Here is a 15567-nt window from a genome sequence, read left to right on the forward strand (position 1 = left end):
CATGTTTACATGATATTTGTATTATTCATTTCATCAATCTTTATCATACAGTGTTGTAATCAATGTAGCTCTCATCTGTGTAACTAAATCACAAGTAATATTTCTGTCATCTTTTAACAATGGCAGAGTCATACATTATGCAATAAAGAAACTAAATCCCCATACAGCCCCACACTAAATGTCCTTTTTTTAGGTAACTACTAACATTGTAAAATAATTATTTACTTTCACAATATCTGTAATGGAACATACAAAAACAATGAATAAATAAGAATAACAAAGAAGAAAGAGAACACTTACATGGAAACAATACCTAGGATTGTTTTTTTTTAAATCTCCCATCAAGAAGCTCTGTATAATAAGGCCATTGGGGCCATTATTTATATTTTTTTAGCAGAGACCTCATTCTGTGTACATGGCAGCAAATTTGTTTCAAATAAATATGAAAAACCCAAATTTTCCAATACGAGGAAAACAGAAACAAATAATGGAATTCGTGAAGAACATGGAATTAACAGAATTTCATGTAAAACACAATTTTTCGTGAAAATTACAGTGAAAATCATGAAAAGAAAGGCAAAAAAAATATCAAATTAAACAAAACTGTGCATAAGTGAAAAATCTACCCATCAAACCTATTGTTTAGCATGTATATGCCAAAATATCTACATGGAAATTTATATATTTCTAAGATTTTCGCTATTTACAACTCCTTTATCAGTTAATGTGAATAGCACATGGTTATATTGAAACTTTCCTCCTATCAACCCAGAATCACACTTTCCTTCCTCTTACATGTAAAACATAATAATCACTACTGTATATTAAAAGCAATAATTCTGTATACATATATCTTAAATTTTTCATGTAGGGGGGGGGGGAATTGTCAGTATATTCAAGTTGTTATATTTACAATTTTGATTTGAAGCAAAGTGCAAATTGAGATGGAGAATATTTTGTCTCCAAAGTAGACAACAAAATTGATCTAAAACTATGAAACTTTCAGCTTAAATTTCCACCAAGTGAATGAATACTACACCTATATTGTGATAAACATTGAGGAAAATATAGAAAAAAATCATTCAGATACCAAGCCTAGTAAGCTAGGACTTTAAGCAAACTAATATTTTAAATTCCTTCCCTTTTCTTACAGTACGCGTTACTTCTGCGATGAACTAAATAAATGATATAAACAGATTATGAAATGGTGGAATGCATCAGGATTATTGGGAAAATAGATTAAAAGAAAAACTACATGACAATGGCCCATATACTGAACTCTGATTTAATTCAACTCTGGTGTAAAGTTGTGGTTTAACTATGGACAGCCAACTTTGACATAGACCTCTAACAGTAGAGGCTTGATTCATTAGTACATTTGGTGCCCAATGCATTCATTAAAAAATGTCTGGGAATAATAACTTAAACATATCTCTTCACCATAGACATAATACCGTAAAAATAAAAATAAGGAATCTACTATGTTAACAAAATTTGACATTATTGGCTTCCCATAAATTGAGCACAGACTTGAACCATGTTTAAGTTAAACTGGACTTTGGAACACGGGTCAATGTGACAAAACGTCCTAAGAAATATAGTGTTAGCAAATTACTGGTACAACAGTAGAAAACAAATCTGTCAAGTGCTATGTTCAAGTCTATACAATATGGTTACTTGAAATATTCATAAATATTCTTAAATATTCATATCTGAATAGTACATGCCTTTTGAAAACCCAAGATACAACAGCAACATTGAATCAGATATAAGTCAGTCATTTACAAAACTCTATGAGAGTAGTTTTCATGAGCAATAGGAAGAAGAGGAGTTTATTATTTGTATTTTCCTTGTCTCCCTATACATATTCATTTTTTGTTGTCCGGGGGATGGTACTACCAGAGAAGGGGGGAGGTGAAAAAAGGGGATGAAATATATTCATTATTCCTAATGATCAATTAAATGAAAAATAAAGTCATATTGTGTCATTTCCACTAGCTGATACTTCAGGGAGAAGTACCACATTCAAAGACCATCTTTACCATCATTTACGGGTGAGTGTGCCGAAATCTCTTAGGACAAACAATATGTTCGACATGGGCAATTATTTCAAACTTTGTTAAATGTAAAACCAAGTAATCTTGTCACATTTATTGTTGGGGACTATTCCTTAAAAGTTTTGCGAACCTACTTTTAAGTCTCCTTTTCTTCCACATCTTCAAGCTATATTTGCTGTATATGTTACTCTTGTACATTATATTTTTATGATTGAAATATATACACCGAACTAAACTATCAAGCTCATGAAAGGTCTACTTACGCAGACTTGACTGAAATTTGGACAATACATGTGGTATCTCCCTCAAGAGCAACAAATATAAAATAAATATAACAAAACAAACATTTATCGCTGCAGAAGTAGCAAGATATTCAACCAACCATTGGACTAACTTAGAAGAGTTATAATATCTCAAGCACAATAAAAATATGCCATCAACTTGGCATATCATGTTGTGTGGTTGGTTCAATAAGAGAAGTGCAAATGTGCACAATGAAAAGTGTTGAACATGTATTCAATCATCGTTGATTAAATTATGTGCATAAAATGCAAGTCAATCTGGGCATATGATTTTAATCTGCCACATTTTCTGCACACATGAGGAGAAAATCAGATAAGACTGATATATATATATATAGGCTATATTCTCGGATGTGATACTTGATTAAGGTAGTTGATAATGATGTCAATCCACATACCTTTTCTACTCATTGTGGATGAGCATGTATCTCTGCAAATGTAGCAGTAAAAGCACTTGAATATCCCCATTATTTCACTGTTTATCATGCTGTTATCTCACTACCCAAACTAATGTCTAAAAAGAAATGCATGACTTTCCCACATAATTACCTAAACCTTTGAAAAATCAGTTTGATATTTGCTATCAGAATTAATCAACATAGACAATAATGAAGTGTGATGGTTTAAACAATTTGAGGAAATAAAAATGTGGGGACATCATCATTAATCTTTACACAGAGGGGATGCAAACCTGGACTTTCAATAGGTACTAAATGCATTTAATATCAAACATGAAAAGTGCCACATAAATATAAGCCATTATTATCTATATTGGGTTAACGATGCATCAAAATCATTTCTTTTGTCTGCATGATTTCCTGTGCAGTATGAGAGCGTATTGCGCAAAGCACCAAAGTCTGACAAAAAATCCCATGGGCTACTGTACAAGACTTGCTGTTCAATATGGTACCATATTGCACTGTCAAATGTGCATGTGAAAATGCACAAAATAGACAATGTGGGCAATGAGCATTGCACTATGATGCCATAAAGAGCTACATGTAAGTCACATTTTTATGATTAAACTGATTTCATGAATTGGGGACATAATAACTAATTGTGATAAGTGACATGATTTTCTCAATTACCCTTTTTTTAAATAATTATATTGGATGGCTTCATTACATGGAATGCTAGAAATATTCCACTTGATCACATGATATTGGCCCTTACTCTTGGAATATCACTGTTATCCTATTCTCAGCTGTTGAGTATAATGTGAAAATTCCACAGACTATTAGAATGAAAAGTACCATATAAATATCATATGCTAATATTCCACAGAATTATCTTCTACTAACAAATACAAATTCAAGAGTTGTTCTATCTATGTTTTTTTTTAATTTGGCTTTGGTTTGAAACAATGACAGAGTAAACAAATTTCTCAAGTTCATAGACTCAGAAATTTTCACAACAAACATCCAAGCTTCTACAATATAATCTCTGAAATTGACTTCATGGTAAACTGTTGATGATGAAATGATAAAAATCTAAGATCTATACAGTCCTTGACATGGAAAGTGAATTTAATACTAACTGTTAAACATTGACTTAAATTTTGTTGAGTCACAGAAATTCACATAATGTTAAAAATAGTTTCTTAAAGAATGCAACATACAAGAAGGAAATTCTTACCTACTGTAATGGTATATTTCCTTACACTCCCAGGGATAAATCTGGAAAATTTGTCAATCTTCAAAGCAAATGTCTTATGAATATAATTTCTTCAAGATGTGACATACAAGAAAGGAATTTTGTATCTCTTGTGTCTTGTGATGGTATCCTGAAATTTCTCAGGGAAAAAAAAATCTGATATTCGACAAGCTTTAACCAGATGTCCATAACCGTCGCATGGAAAAGGATCCTGTTGGTTGCTGGACAATGCTGAATTTACAGTATACACAGGATATTACTACAAGACACCATGCCAAATTGTGCAGAATATAAATGCAGGGGAATAAAGTCTATAGATAATGGCAGGGAAATCACTTCTTGGCGAGCTGTTGTGATAGCCAATCCAATCCCTCGTAAAGTCCTGTACCCTGCGTTGCACATGCAGTCTGAATAAACTGTTTAAGACAGAGTCAAAGAAAGTAGACAGGATTTTCAAATATTTAACATCTCACATCGAATGGCAAAAAAAAATCATATACTGTTACTGATTTAAACAAGATATATCTCTATTTACAAAGATACACACACACACACCCCCTCACACACACACACACACACACACACACACACACACACACACACACAACTCTCCTTTCATCAAATAAGCATCAATAGTAAAAATAGTTTCATGTACAAGAGCCCAAGTCAAATCAAATTTAAACTTGATATTTGATCTTTGCTTTTGAGCCCAAAGCAGTATTTTCCCCACCCCCTGCCATTAATTGTCTTATATTTGCGTTTATGTTGTTACACTTGATATAGCACTTTAAGGATAATTAGAATGCCTCATACTGAAAAGCTTAGGGAGCCCTCTGGTTTCATCACTAAATACTCACATAGTTTTTTTTTTGCAGGCAGTCTGAAAATTTAGATGTCATATCCCCGATACTCATAGCTTGCGGGAGGTCCTGTTTGTTGGCAAATACCAGTATAACCGAGTCCTTTAAGTCTTGCTCATCCAACTTCAAGTTTAAGAAGGAAAAAAAATGAATGAATCCCATGTACAATACTGCAATTATGATCATTTAAATTTCAAATATGAAATAGTTTGTTGATCACTTATCAAATACAAATGGAATGTTTGTATTTTTTTAAATTTGTATTTGTATTTATTTAGACAAGTAAAACATACAAAGAAAAACATGTCAAGGGATACAAAACAAGGTTTGAAAAACCCGTACAAGTTTGAATCCCAATAATATAATTACAATAAAGTAGCATCAAGATAAAAACAGTAGTTTAACAATCGGAAAAAAAAATAAAACAATGTAAATTACCATAGAAATGGACATAGATTTATGTAACATTTAAAAAGATTAAAAACGTGATATAAGAACAAAATTATAAAACAGGCATAAGATAACATAATAACAAAATATAATGAATTGATGACAAATCTTTATGAGTTGTAGTGTGGTTCAAAATTATACATAATATGACAAGAATGATAATAAATTAGCTGTGAGGCATTATTGTGGAAAGGAAAAGTGAAATTATTTTGTAATAGAAATTATATAAGAAGGTGAGCCTTGAGTAAATTTTTTAAAGTAGAGATAGATGTAATGTTGCAAGAAACTTGCAATCAATTGCAAATCTTTTTGGGGTACCCAAATCAATCATTTATACCACAGTCAATGACAAATCTGCGATTGATTGCTGATCTGCTTCTTACAACAAGGTTAATCACTACAACTAAATTTGATTTATTAATTGTAGAAAATAACTCTAAGTCCCCCATGCATCTCTAAACATATGAAAGTTCAAGTCTTCTTTCCTATAGCCATGCATTTGTTGTAGGCTGGCAATTTTTGCAGTTTTAAACTCCTCTTCATTTTATTTTGTCAAGAAATTGGCGCAAACAAAATTTGTGATTCACTTGCTTAGCCCACAAGGCCAACTCAAGGCTATTTGTAGGTGTTCATGAATAGAACATCAACTTTTTTCACACGAATTGCACTAAATGACCAAAGTGTTTGCATGTATAAAAATGAAATAAATAATTCTGTGCAGTTGCTGAGAAATGCTGACAATAATAATAAACAGTCCCACATGAGTCAGTGATCTTCAGTATGACCATTTTTCTGCTTAGATTTCATGATTTCAGAATCAGGTTTGTGTAAACAAACAACATCTAAAGCTACCATGAAATGGTGACAATTGATCTGTATTTCAAAATGACTTTCTCATGAAATTACTGTTTGCTGAAACTACAAATAGTTAGTTTTTATTTAAGAAAACATCACTTACTAATCTGCTGAGTTCTTCCTTTGCATCATCCATTCTTTCTCTGTCATTACTGTCTACAACAAAGATCAGACCCTAAAGTTGGAAAGATACATGTATACACTGAAAATGATCATAGAAGATAAGAATGAACGTATAAATACAAGGATTTATATTGCAGTATTTTTGGTAGAGACAACATTTTCCATTTTGAGGGAAATTATTATTAAACAAGTGGAACGCCTCTGGCAGTCTCGCCTGCATTACGCTATTTAATATAGCAGCAGTGCTAACTTTGAAAACTACTATAAAATAATCATTCACAAAAATACCATTCATATAATGACATAATACCACGTTCATTGACCATAGATGACATTTGAACGGTGACTTAAGACTTGTCAACTACACCCATGCCCACATTTCATTCACTCTATCCATAAACTTTCAAAGTTATGATGGCAATTCAACAATTACCCCAACATGGCCTAAGTTTATTGACCTTAACTGACCTTTGATCTTGGTTTTGTGACCTGAAACTCGTACAGGATGTTCAGTGATACTTGATTACTCTTATATCCCAAGTTTTATGAAATAGATCCATAAACTTTCAGAGTTAGGATAGTAATTCAACAAATACCCCCAACACGGCCAAAGTTCATTGACCTTAAATGACCATTGACCATGGTCATGTGACCTGAAACTCCGGCAGGATGTTCACTAATACTTGATTAACCTTATGTCCAAGTTTCATGAACTAGATCCATAAATTTTTAAAGTTATGATAGTAATTCAACAAATACCCCCAACTTGACCAAAGTTCATTGACCCTAAATGACCTTTGACCTTGGTCATGTGACCTGAAACTCGAGCAGGATGTGCACTAATACTTGATTAACCTTATGTCCAAGTTTCATGAACTAGATCCATAAATTTTTAAAGTTATGATAGTAATTCAAAAAATACCCCCAACTTGACCAAAGTTCATTGACCCTAAATGACCTTTGACCTTGGTCATGTGACCTGAAACTCGAGCAGGATGTTCACTAAAACTTGATTAACCTTATGCCCAAGTTTCATGAACTAGGTCCATATACTTTCTAAGTTATGATGTCATTTCAAAAACTTAACCTTAGGTTAAGATTTGATGTTGACGCCTCCGCCGTCGGAAAAGCGGCGCCTATAGTCTCACTCTGCTATGCAGGCGAGCCAAAAATGAAACCTGCAGTATTTTCATTAAAAAATACAAAATACTGAAAAGAGGAACAGATAGCAAGTATCAAATCGAGACATCACAACTTCTTGCAAGTTAGATATTTTATTTTATGTTCAATGAACCCCCCCTCCATTCTCATTAAATGACAACACAAAAAATGCACTTTTAAATGACCGAAATATGAAAATGAAAATCTGGAAATCATATAGAAACAAGATTGAGTACATTATTTTTTAGATGAACCAGAAGTCATACATTAGATAAAAATATACACTACCTGTGTGTTTTGGAAGTAGTGCCTCCAAAGTGGTCGGATTTTGTCCTGGCCACCTACATCCCAAACTGTGAAATTGATGTTCTTGTATTCCACAGTCTCCACATTAAATCCTGCACAAATAAACAGACAATCAACAGCATGTATAAAAATTATTTTTCTTGAATGAAATGTTAATGTGAATACTTGGTATTACAACTTCTGCAATATTGAGCTGGACATCCATTCACATGAAATTTACATTCTCTACAATAGACAATGAGAGATAATAGATTTTGAAGGAAATTTAACAGTATTACAAGAATCCTCATTTTTTGTGAAAAAAGGACAATGGAGTTAGAATATGTTGAAAAAATGACAATGGAATCAGATTATTGCAAATAAAATGTAACTAAGTTTGAATTTATTACTTAGATCTACTAGTACACAATCTACATGTATTAGGTCAAGGTGACTTTTTTTAAGGGCACATTTCTAGATCAAAGCCAAATGATAAATATAATCCAAATATGACTAGTGCAAAACACCTTGGTAAGAGTGCTCGACTAAACATGGATAGGAGCAATATATAAATGGCCAATGAATTGGGCATTGAAGCAGATTTCTTGGGCATCTCTGGCTATAGCATTACTGGGATTGGATCGATTTAAGCCATGTGGGTTACCTCTGACCCCATTACTAGCCCCAGGTATTAACAAGTAAATCTGAAATATTAAGAGTGAAATTTACGGAATGGCTACATAATAGGTCTCTTTTTTTCTTTATAAATTCTAATTTTAGCATAAAATCGTATCAGCACAGTCTGTATTATTATCATCATCAATCATCATCATCCATGGTACATGTCCATGTACATGTTAATGGGGGTACTTACCTATTGTTGGAATGGTAGTCACAATTTCTCCTAGCTTTAGTTTGTACAGGATTGTGGTTTTCCCTGCAGCATCCAGTCCAACTTTATAAAAAAAAAATACAGGTACCAAATGAGACTAATTAAAAATATAGATATATCTGCAAGAATTTAGTTGATACTGGTTGACTTTCAAATTATATACTTCAGAATTCTGTAATTTAACAAGTTTTCCATATTGCTGTGGTTGCAAAGTTTTGCTTTACATTACAACTTTGATCACTGAGCACATGCCCAGCTGACTACAGAATGGGAGCATCCGTATCTTTACAGGAGAACAAATTATCTAAACATCTAATAATTCAAACTTTATAAATATGTCAAGATTAACATTTAAATACAAATAAATAATTTTTTCACCAGTTATTTTAAAGAATTCCCCCATCTCAATGTCATTCATGGAAATGCATTGTCTCTCTCAACATCTACTATCTGGCCTTTTTCAATGTGTATTTTTGCATTGAACGTACTTGATGACGGTTCAATTTTTTTTTCTTTCTTTCATGAGTAAAAAATTTGGAATCACAATTTGATAGCTGGGATGATGTACATTAACTGAAATGCAATGTTAGTGGAAAAAATTTGGACAAATTTGTTACTCTTTTACAAAGTTCTGTATCCCCTACAATTTTTACCCAAGCTAGGCTGCTAAACTCCCAGAGTGTAAGAGGAAGTTTAAGAGGAATTCCAATAAAAAATGGAATTGAATAAAAAGAGAAAAATCAAACAGACATAAAGCTGAAAATTTCTTTAAAATTGCATGTAAAATAAATTTATAGCATTTTAAAGCATTTCAAAAAAGCTAGGACAATGCAGTGATATGCCAATAAGATGGTCAATGACTTCACTCACACTTTCTTTTGTGTTAAAGAGTCTATTTCCATTTTTGCTGACCAATATGCACATTCCATCTTGTAGTATCAAAGAGGATCGAGTCAAACCTCTTTTTTATATTTCATACAAAAAAAAAATTAAATACTGAATGGGCGATGTGAATCATGACTGACAGGAGTCATGATCGACTCCCTTCATTTGCATATTGACCAGAAAACAGAATGTTCAACTAGAATCTAGATAAGTATTTTTAAAAATTAGATCTAGATCCAATTCTAAATCATGAAACTTTAAAAATTCACAACTTTCTCATCCATTTGATGAAATATTATGCAAGTTTAATTTAAATTAATCTATCTCCATGATCTCTTTTCAATCAAATGAACTTTTTATGAAAAAGCTTTGTCTTGTGTATGCATAGTCTCAACTAATAAAGATTAGTCTTGACATCAACAATCTGGCTAGTCTCATCAGGACGGTACAAATCAGGAATCGGGAGTCACCGCCATTTTTTTTTGGGGGGGGGGGGGGGTAGACAAATTGGATCCAGATTTGTTTATCTCTTCTCACTGATTGGAAATTAATTTGAAATCATAAATATATTGGCGTTACTTTAAGAAGATAAAGTAAAGAATCGATGGCCTTATCGTCATCCAAGTCACTGGGGACAAACTTGAGACACACCTCAAATATCGGCAATCTTTCAATGGAATCCACGGTTGGAAGATTTTCAAAAGAAATCTATTGTTCGCGATGCGAAACGGTGTGCGAAGCTTCTCACTAAACGGGGACTTCCTTCCACCACACGTTTTCCCATTGACACAATAACAACTGACTCAGACACTTTTTCTTTTCTCTCCTGTTGCTGTATATCTTCCAAGTTGATGAACCAATGATAAAAAAACACTAAATAAAACAAAATTAATCACACTAAAAACACTATTTAACTGTCTAATTACTCCTCGTGATCTGAGTCCCCTCCTATGGGAAATTGGCAGTCTCAACACGGGAAGGGGACTCGAATCACGAGGAGTAATAAGACAGTTAAATAGTGTTTTTAATGTGATTTCCATTGATTTTAATGATTCCTATTATCGAAAATATTCATTTATCATCTCTAGCAAACTGTCTAAAAGTGGCAGAGTGGTTTTGAAGAGGAGGGAAATGAGGGGTAGATGAATATCAACGGGTTAATTGCCGTTTTGTATTTTTAGGAGAGGGGACTTAGATCACGACTAATACTACTCCTGTTATCCAAGTCCCCTCCTATAAGAAATTGGACATACTCAACACGGGAAGAGGACTCGGATCAAGAGGAGTAATTAGACAGTTAAATAGTGTTTTTTTATGTGATTTTCATTGATTTTAATGATTCTTATTATCGAAAAATATTCATTTATCATCTCTAGGAAACTGTCTAAAAGTGGCAGAGTGGTTTTGAAGAGGGAAATGAATATCAACGGGTTAATTGCCGTTTTGTATTTTTATGAGGTGACTTGGATCACGAGTAATAGTACTCCTAGTTATCCAAGTCCCCTCCTATGGGAAATTTGACATTTTTAACACGGGGAGGGTACGCGGATCACGAGGAGTAATTAGACAGTTAAATAGTGTTTTAATGTGATTTTCATTACTTGTAATGAATCTTATTATTAAAAATATTCATTAATCATCTCTAGGAAACTGTCTAAAAGTGGCAGAGTGGTTTTGAAGAGGAGGGAAATGAGGGGTAGATGAATATCAACAGGTTAATTGCCGTTTTACGGGGGGACTTGGATCACGAGGAGTAATAAGGATTTAATGTTTTTAATGTGCTTCTATTGATTTTAATTCATATTATCGAAAATATCCATTTATCATCTCTAGGAAACTGTCGAAAAGTGACAGAGTGGTTTTGAAGAGGAGGGAAATGAGGGGTATATGAATATCAACAGGTTAATTGCCGTTTTGTTTTAGAGGGGGACTTGGATCACGAGTAGTTCTATAGTTGTTTAATGCAATTCTATTGATTCTATTCATATTATCGAAAATAGGAAACTGTCTAAAAGTGGCACACTGCTTTAATTCGGATCATTAAGGGGGACTTGAATCACAAGGATATAATTATGCATATTTAGCATATACAGTATAGTAGACGACGAAATTAAGCAATAAGGATACTGAAAAGAAGTAGATGCAGTTCTGATTTATTTAGTAAATTAGGAATCGACGAAATGGAGACTGAAAAGGAATAGGGCTAGATGCAATTTTGAAGTTTATTTAGTAAAAAGGTATAGACGAAATAAAGCAAAATTTTGATTGTCAGAAAAAGATGAAAGAGACAATCATCATTTATTTACTATTAATAGTAGGCCTAGTAGTTTACGAAATAAAGCAATGCCAATAGAGACTGAAAAAGAAGTAGGGCCTAGATGCAATTCTGATTTATTTAGTAAATTAGGAATCCAAAATATAAAGCAATGGAAACTGAAGAGGGATAAGGCCTTTTGATTTATTTAGTAAAAACGTAATAAACGAAATAAAGCAAACTTTGAATTGTCAGATTAACATCTAAACATGAAAAAGACAATCCTGATTTAAAAGTATTCGTTGACGAAATGAAGCAATAGAGACTGAAAAAGAAGTAGATGCGATTCTGATTGATTTAAATTAGAAATCGACGAAATAAAGCAATGGAGACTGAAGAGGGATAGGGCCTTTTGATTTATTTAGTAAAAACGTAATAATTTAATATAGACGAAATAAAGCAAAAATTTTTGTGAGAAACATGAAAAGATGAATAATCCCGATTTATTTATATGATTATGAAAAGTACTGGTTAACGAAATAAAGCAATAGAGATTGAAAAGAAGTAGATCGATGCAATTCTGATTTATTTAGTAGACCCGATCGATGCCAATAAAGTGAAAAGAGATACGTATTACGTGACATGCGACTGCAACGACAAGGTTGGTTGAGACAGGTAGGACATGTTTTACGTTGTGAAAAATTGTCCGTGGATTCGAGTCACCGGGAACTTGGATCACGATAATGCCGAATCGATGAAAAGCAAACTAAATTTATTTTTTGTCAATTATAAGAAAATAGGAACTAACTTATACCGACGATTACCGTACCCCTGTGATACTGGACCCCATTCATGGCTCTGAGCTCCGCCGCCGCTCCGGGGGCGGAGGTCCCAGAGTTAACCAATACCGGCACTAAGGCTCTCAAGTCTAAGCCACTGTGACTGTGGCACTAGTCTCACACGGTCTACTTACCCATTAATATTCTGACAGTTTTACTGCCGAAAAGTTTATTGAAAGCACTTGAAAAATACAATCCCATCTTCAAGTTGGTATGTGGTAACACGTCAATCTAGATTTTTGAAAATTCCTTTCTTTCCTTGGGTAATAATAAGCAATTTAGAAACTTTGGCCAGAGTCTAAGATCGTGAGAAGTACAGTCGTGCCACGTCAATTCATATACGTGTAATGTATGCGCGCTGCACGAACGGACACACAAATATGCGCGCTCTGAGATCGGGGGGGGGGGGGGGGCAGGGGCTGTGTTTAGGAATTAAGGGGTGGGTAAAATAGAGATGACCCCTTTGACTGTTTAGTTTTTAAAGGGGAAGATCACCCTGACGAAAAGTTTATTGTAAACATAGTGGAAAAAATATTGGTGAAGGTTTGAGAAAATCCATTGAAGATTATAAGAAATATATTAGAATTTAAAGTTTTTTTTATTTGTGATATAACAAATACAAGCCCGGCATACAAGCAGCTAGCCCATGTTATGTAATATAAAATGCATGAATTTCAACTTTTTAGTGGTTCATAATGACTACAAATTTTCTTCATTCATGATATTTGAATAAAACCCATTTTCAATCTTAAATAGAGAAAATGATTCATTGGTTTTTAAAATTCACGTCTTTTCACGATACATGTTAATATATTAAGCCGCTCGTAGTGATGTCACAAATCAAACAAATAAAATTCTAATAACTTTTTTAATCTGATGGATTTCCTCAAACCTTCACCACTTTTATAATATTTTTTTTTATTTTTACAATAAAATTCGTTTTTGTCAGGGTAAACTTCCCTTTTAAGCACTGCAGACATTTGGTCATTTCTGTCAATAAACTCTGGACATTTTGTGATTTTCAGATACCCTTAGTGATGAAAAACTCCAACAATTTGGTATCAGAGGCAGATTGTGACTGTTTTTATTTTGGGTGAATTTGGTAAATCCTCCAAAATGTTAATAACTTCAAATTCATTACTACTTTTATTAGGTTACTAGTATATGAATGAGTATACAGGGGCCGCGGAACCGTGGGGGGGGGGGGCTGGGGGGGGGGCTTCAGCCCCCACTTTTTTCCAAAACCGTAAAAATGACCATATGATTGTGATTTTTAGCATGGTCAGCCCCCCCCCCCCACTTTTGGTTCAGCCCCCCCCCTCACTTTGAAAACCGTTCCGCGGCCCCTGGTATATTTCCCCAATCAATATGAATAGCTGCATCTGTGGCGAGATACAAATGAGTGCTAAAGATGGAATCCATATACATGGCTGAACTCAAAAATATGTCAGTTTGAAGCCTCCGTTATTTGAAGTTATGATACTGTAGTGAAGTTGATAGTTATACAGTAGGAGTAGAAGAAGCAAAAAGAGACCATGACAATAAGGTCAGAGCCTTGATGAACAGATGTCGGGAAATAAATCTAAAGCTTAACATAAAAGCTTAAAGTGAAAGAATTATCATACATAGGACACACAATCACTTCTTCAATCAGAATCCCAAACAATGGCCGAAGGAGCTGGGGGAGGGGGTTCCCAATTTTTCGGTATACCATGAAATGTGATCATCCTCTCCCATTCTTATTCCTGGTCTGATTTCTTTCAAACATTCACCATTTTGATAATTTTTCATTTTTTCTGTCCCCTTCACAAAATTCATTTACTGTTTAAGGCTCTTTAAAGTGCAAGGTAAAAACGGAAGAGCCGGGTGATGAAATTATCATAGCAATTTTTATGGTCACAAAATAAATTGAACTTCTATTACTAGACTGTTATTTCTTGTTACAAAAATCATGTTGCAGAGAGGCCATCTATTGTGGGTAAATTTCTGATTGGCCGACATCTGCTTCTTCCACTTTCATTTGTTCTCAAACAACCAATTTGTCTATTCCTAATTTGATCGAATTGTTATTTACCACATTGTATAACTGCTAGTTAGGATATAGCCATTTGTTTTCCTAATATCCACAAGTGGTGTAACAAAACTTGTCTCCATGATTAAATGAAGTTTCTGAACCGAAATTTTCATTTGACAAAGTAAGAAAAAAATTAATAGATGAAGTGTAGTTGGACTCGGACCATCTGGACATGAGACTTGATAATTAATTAGAGGGGTATTAAACCAAGTGTATAGTGTTGACCAAATAGCAATTAGCCTATATCAGTAGCATACAGATGGGGGGCAGGGGGGTGCTTCCCCCCGGCCAAAAAAAATTTCGTGACCAGAAAAAAAAGAGAAAAGGATAGAATGGTGAAATATGATATCACAAAATTGGAATTTGGAAATTTTTGCTCGCTCGAAACTTTTTATAAAGTTTACCAGATATGCCATATCTGGCCCCCTCAAATTTTTTGGCTTATTTTGCCACTCTACTAAATTGATAGTAGGCCAAATGGGCTTAGCTCATGGTGTATTAGCAGAAGTGTAATGAGCGTTATAGGGCAATATAATATATATTTTTAAAAAGCTGTGAGCGAGCAAAGTGCAATAGAAACAAGTGGAACGCCTCTGGCAGTCTCGCCTGCATTACGCGATTTATTATAGCAGCAGTGCTAACTTTGAAAACTACAATAAAATAATCATTCACAAAAACACCATTCATATAATGACATAATACCACGTTCATTGACCATAAATGACATTTGAACGGTGACTTAAGACTTGTCAACTACACCCATGTCCACATTTCATTCACTCTATCCATAAACTTTCAAAGTTATGATGGCAATTCAACAATTACCCCAACATGGCCTAAGTTTATTGACCTTAACTGACCTTTGACCTTGGTTTTG

At 33.8% G+C, this 15567-nt stretch overlaps 1 protein-coding gene across 1 annotated transcript; it reads right to left on the minus strand.

Annotated features, from left to right (window-relative positions):
• Positions 1-4: 4 nt before the first annotated feature.
• On the minus strand, positions 5-12984 carry LOC129257502 (ADP-ribosylation factor 4-like). Its single transcript, XM_054895837.2, has 6 exons — positions 12751-12984; positions 8621-8701; positions 7750-7859; positions 6281-6352; positions 4870-4995; positions 5-4428 (listed from the first exon to the last, which is right to left on the minus strand). Exons 1-6 carry the CDS (start codon positions 12815-12817, stop codon positions 4345-4347), a joined length of 540 nt encoding a protein of 179 aa, XP_054751812.1. The 5' UTR covers positions 12818-12984; the 3' UTR covers positions 5-4344.
• Positions 12985-15567: the final 2583 nt, after the last annotated feature.

The sequence above is a fragment of the Lytechinus pictus genome, chromosome 3, assembly GCF_037042905.1.
Source record: "Lytechinus pictus isolate F3 Inbred chromosome 3, Lp3.0, whole genome shotgun sequence".
Classification (NCBI taxonomy): Eukaryota; Metazoa; Echinodermata; class Echinoidea; order Temnopleuroida; family Toxopneustidae; genus Lytechinus; species Lytechinus pictus.

Coding starts and splice junctions, on each gene's coding strand:
- LOC129257502 (XM_054895837.2), bottom strand. CDS start 12,817: ATGGGATTGTATTTTTCAAGTGCTTTCAATAAACTTTTCGGCAGTAAA. Junction 8,702..12,750: donor AACTGTCAGAATATTAATGG/GTAAGTAGACCG, acceptor TTTTTTATAAAG/TTGGACTGGATGCTGCAGGG. Junction 4,429..4,869: donor GCCTGCAAAAAAAAAACTAT/GTGAGTATTTAG, acceptor TGTCTTAAACAG/TTTATTCAGACTGCATGTGC.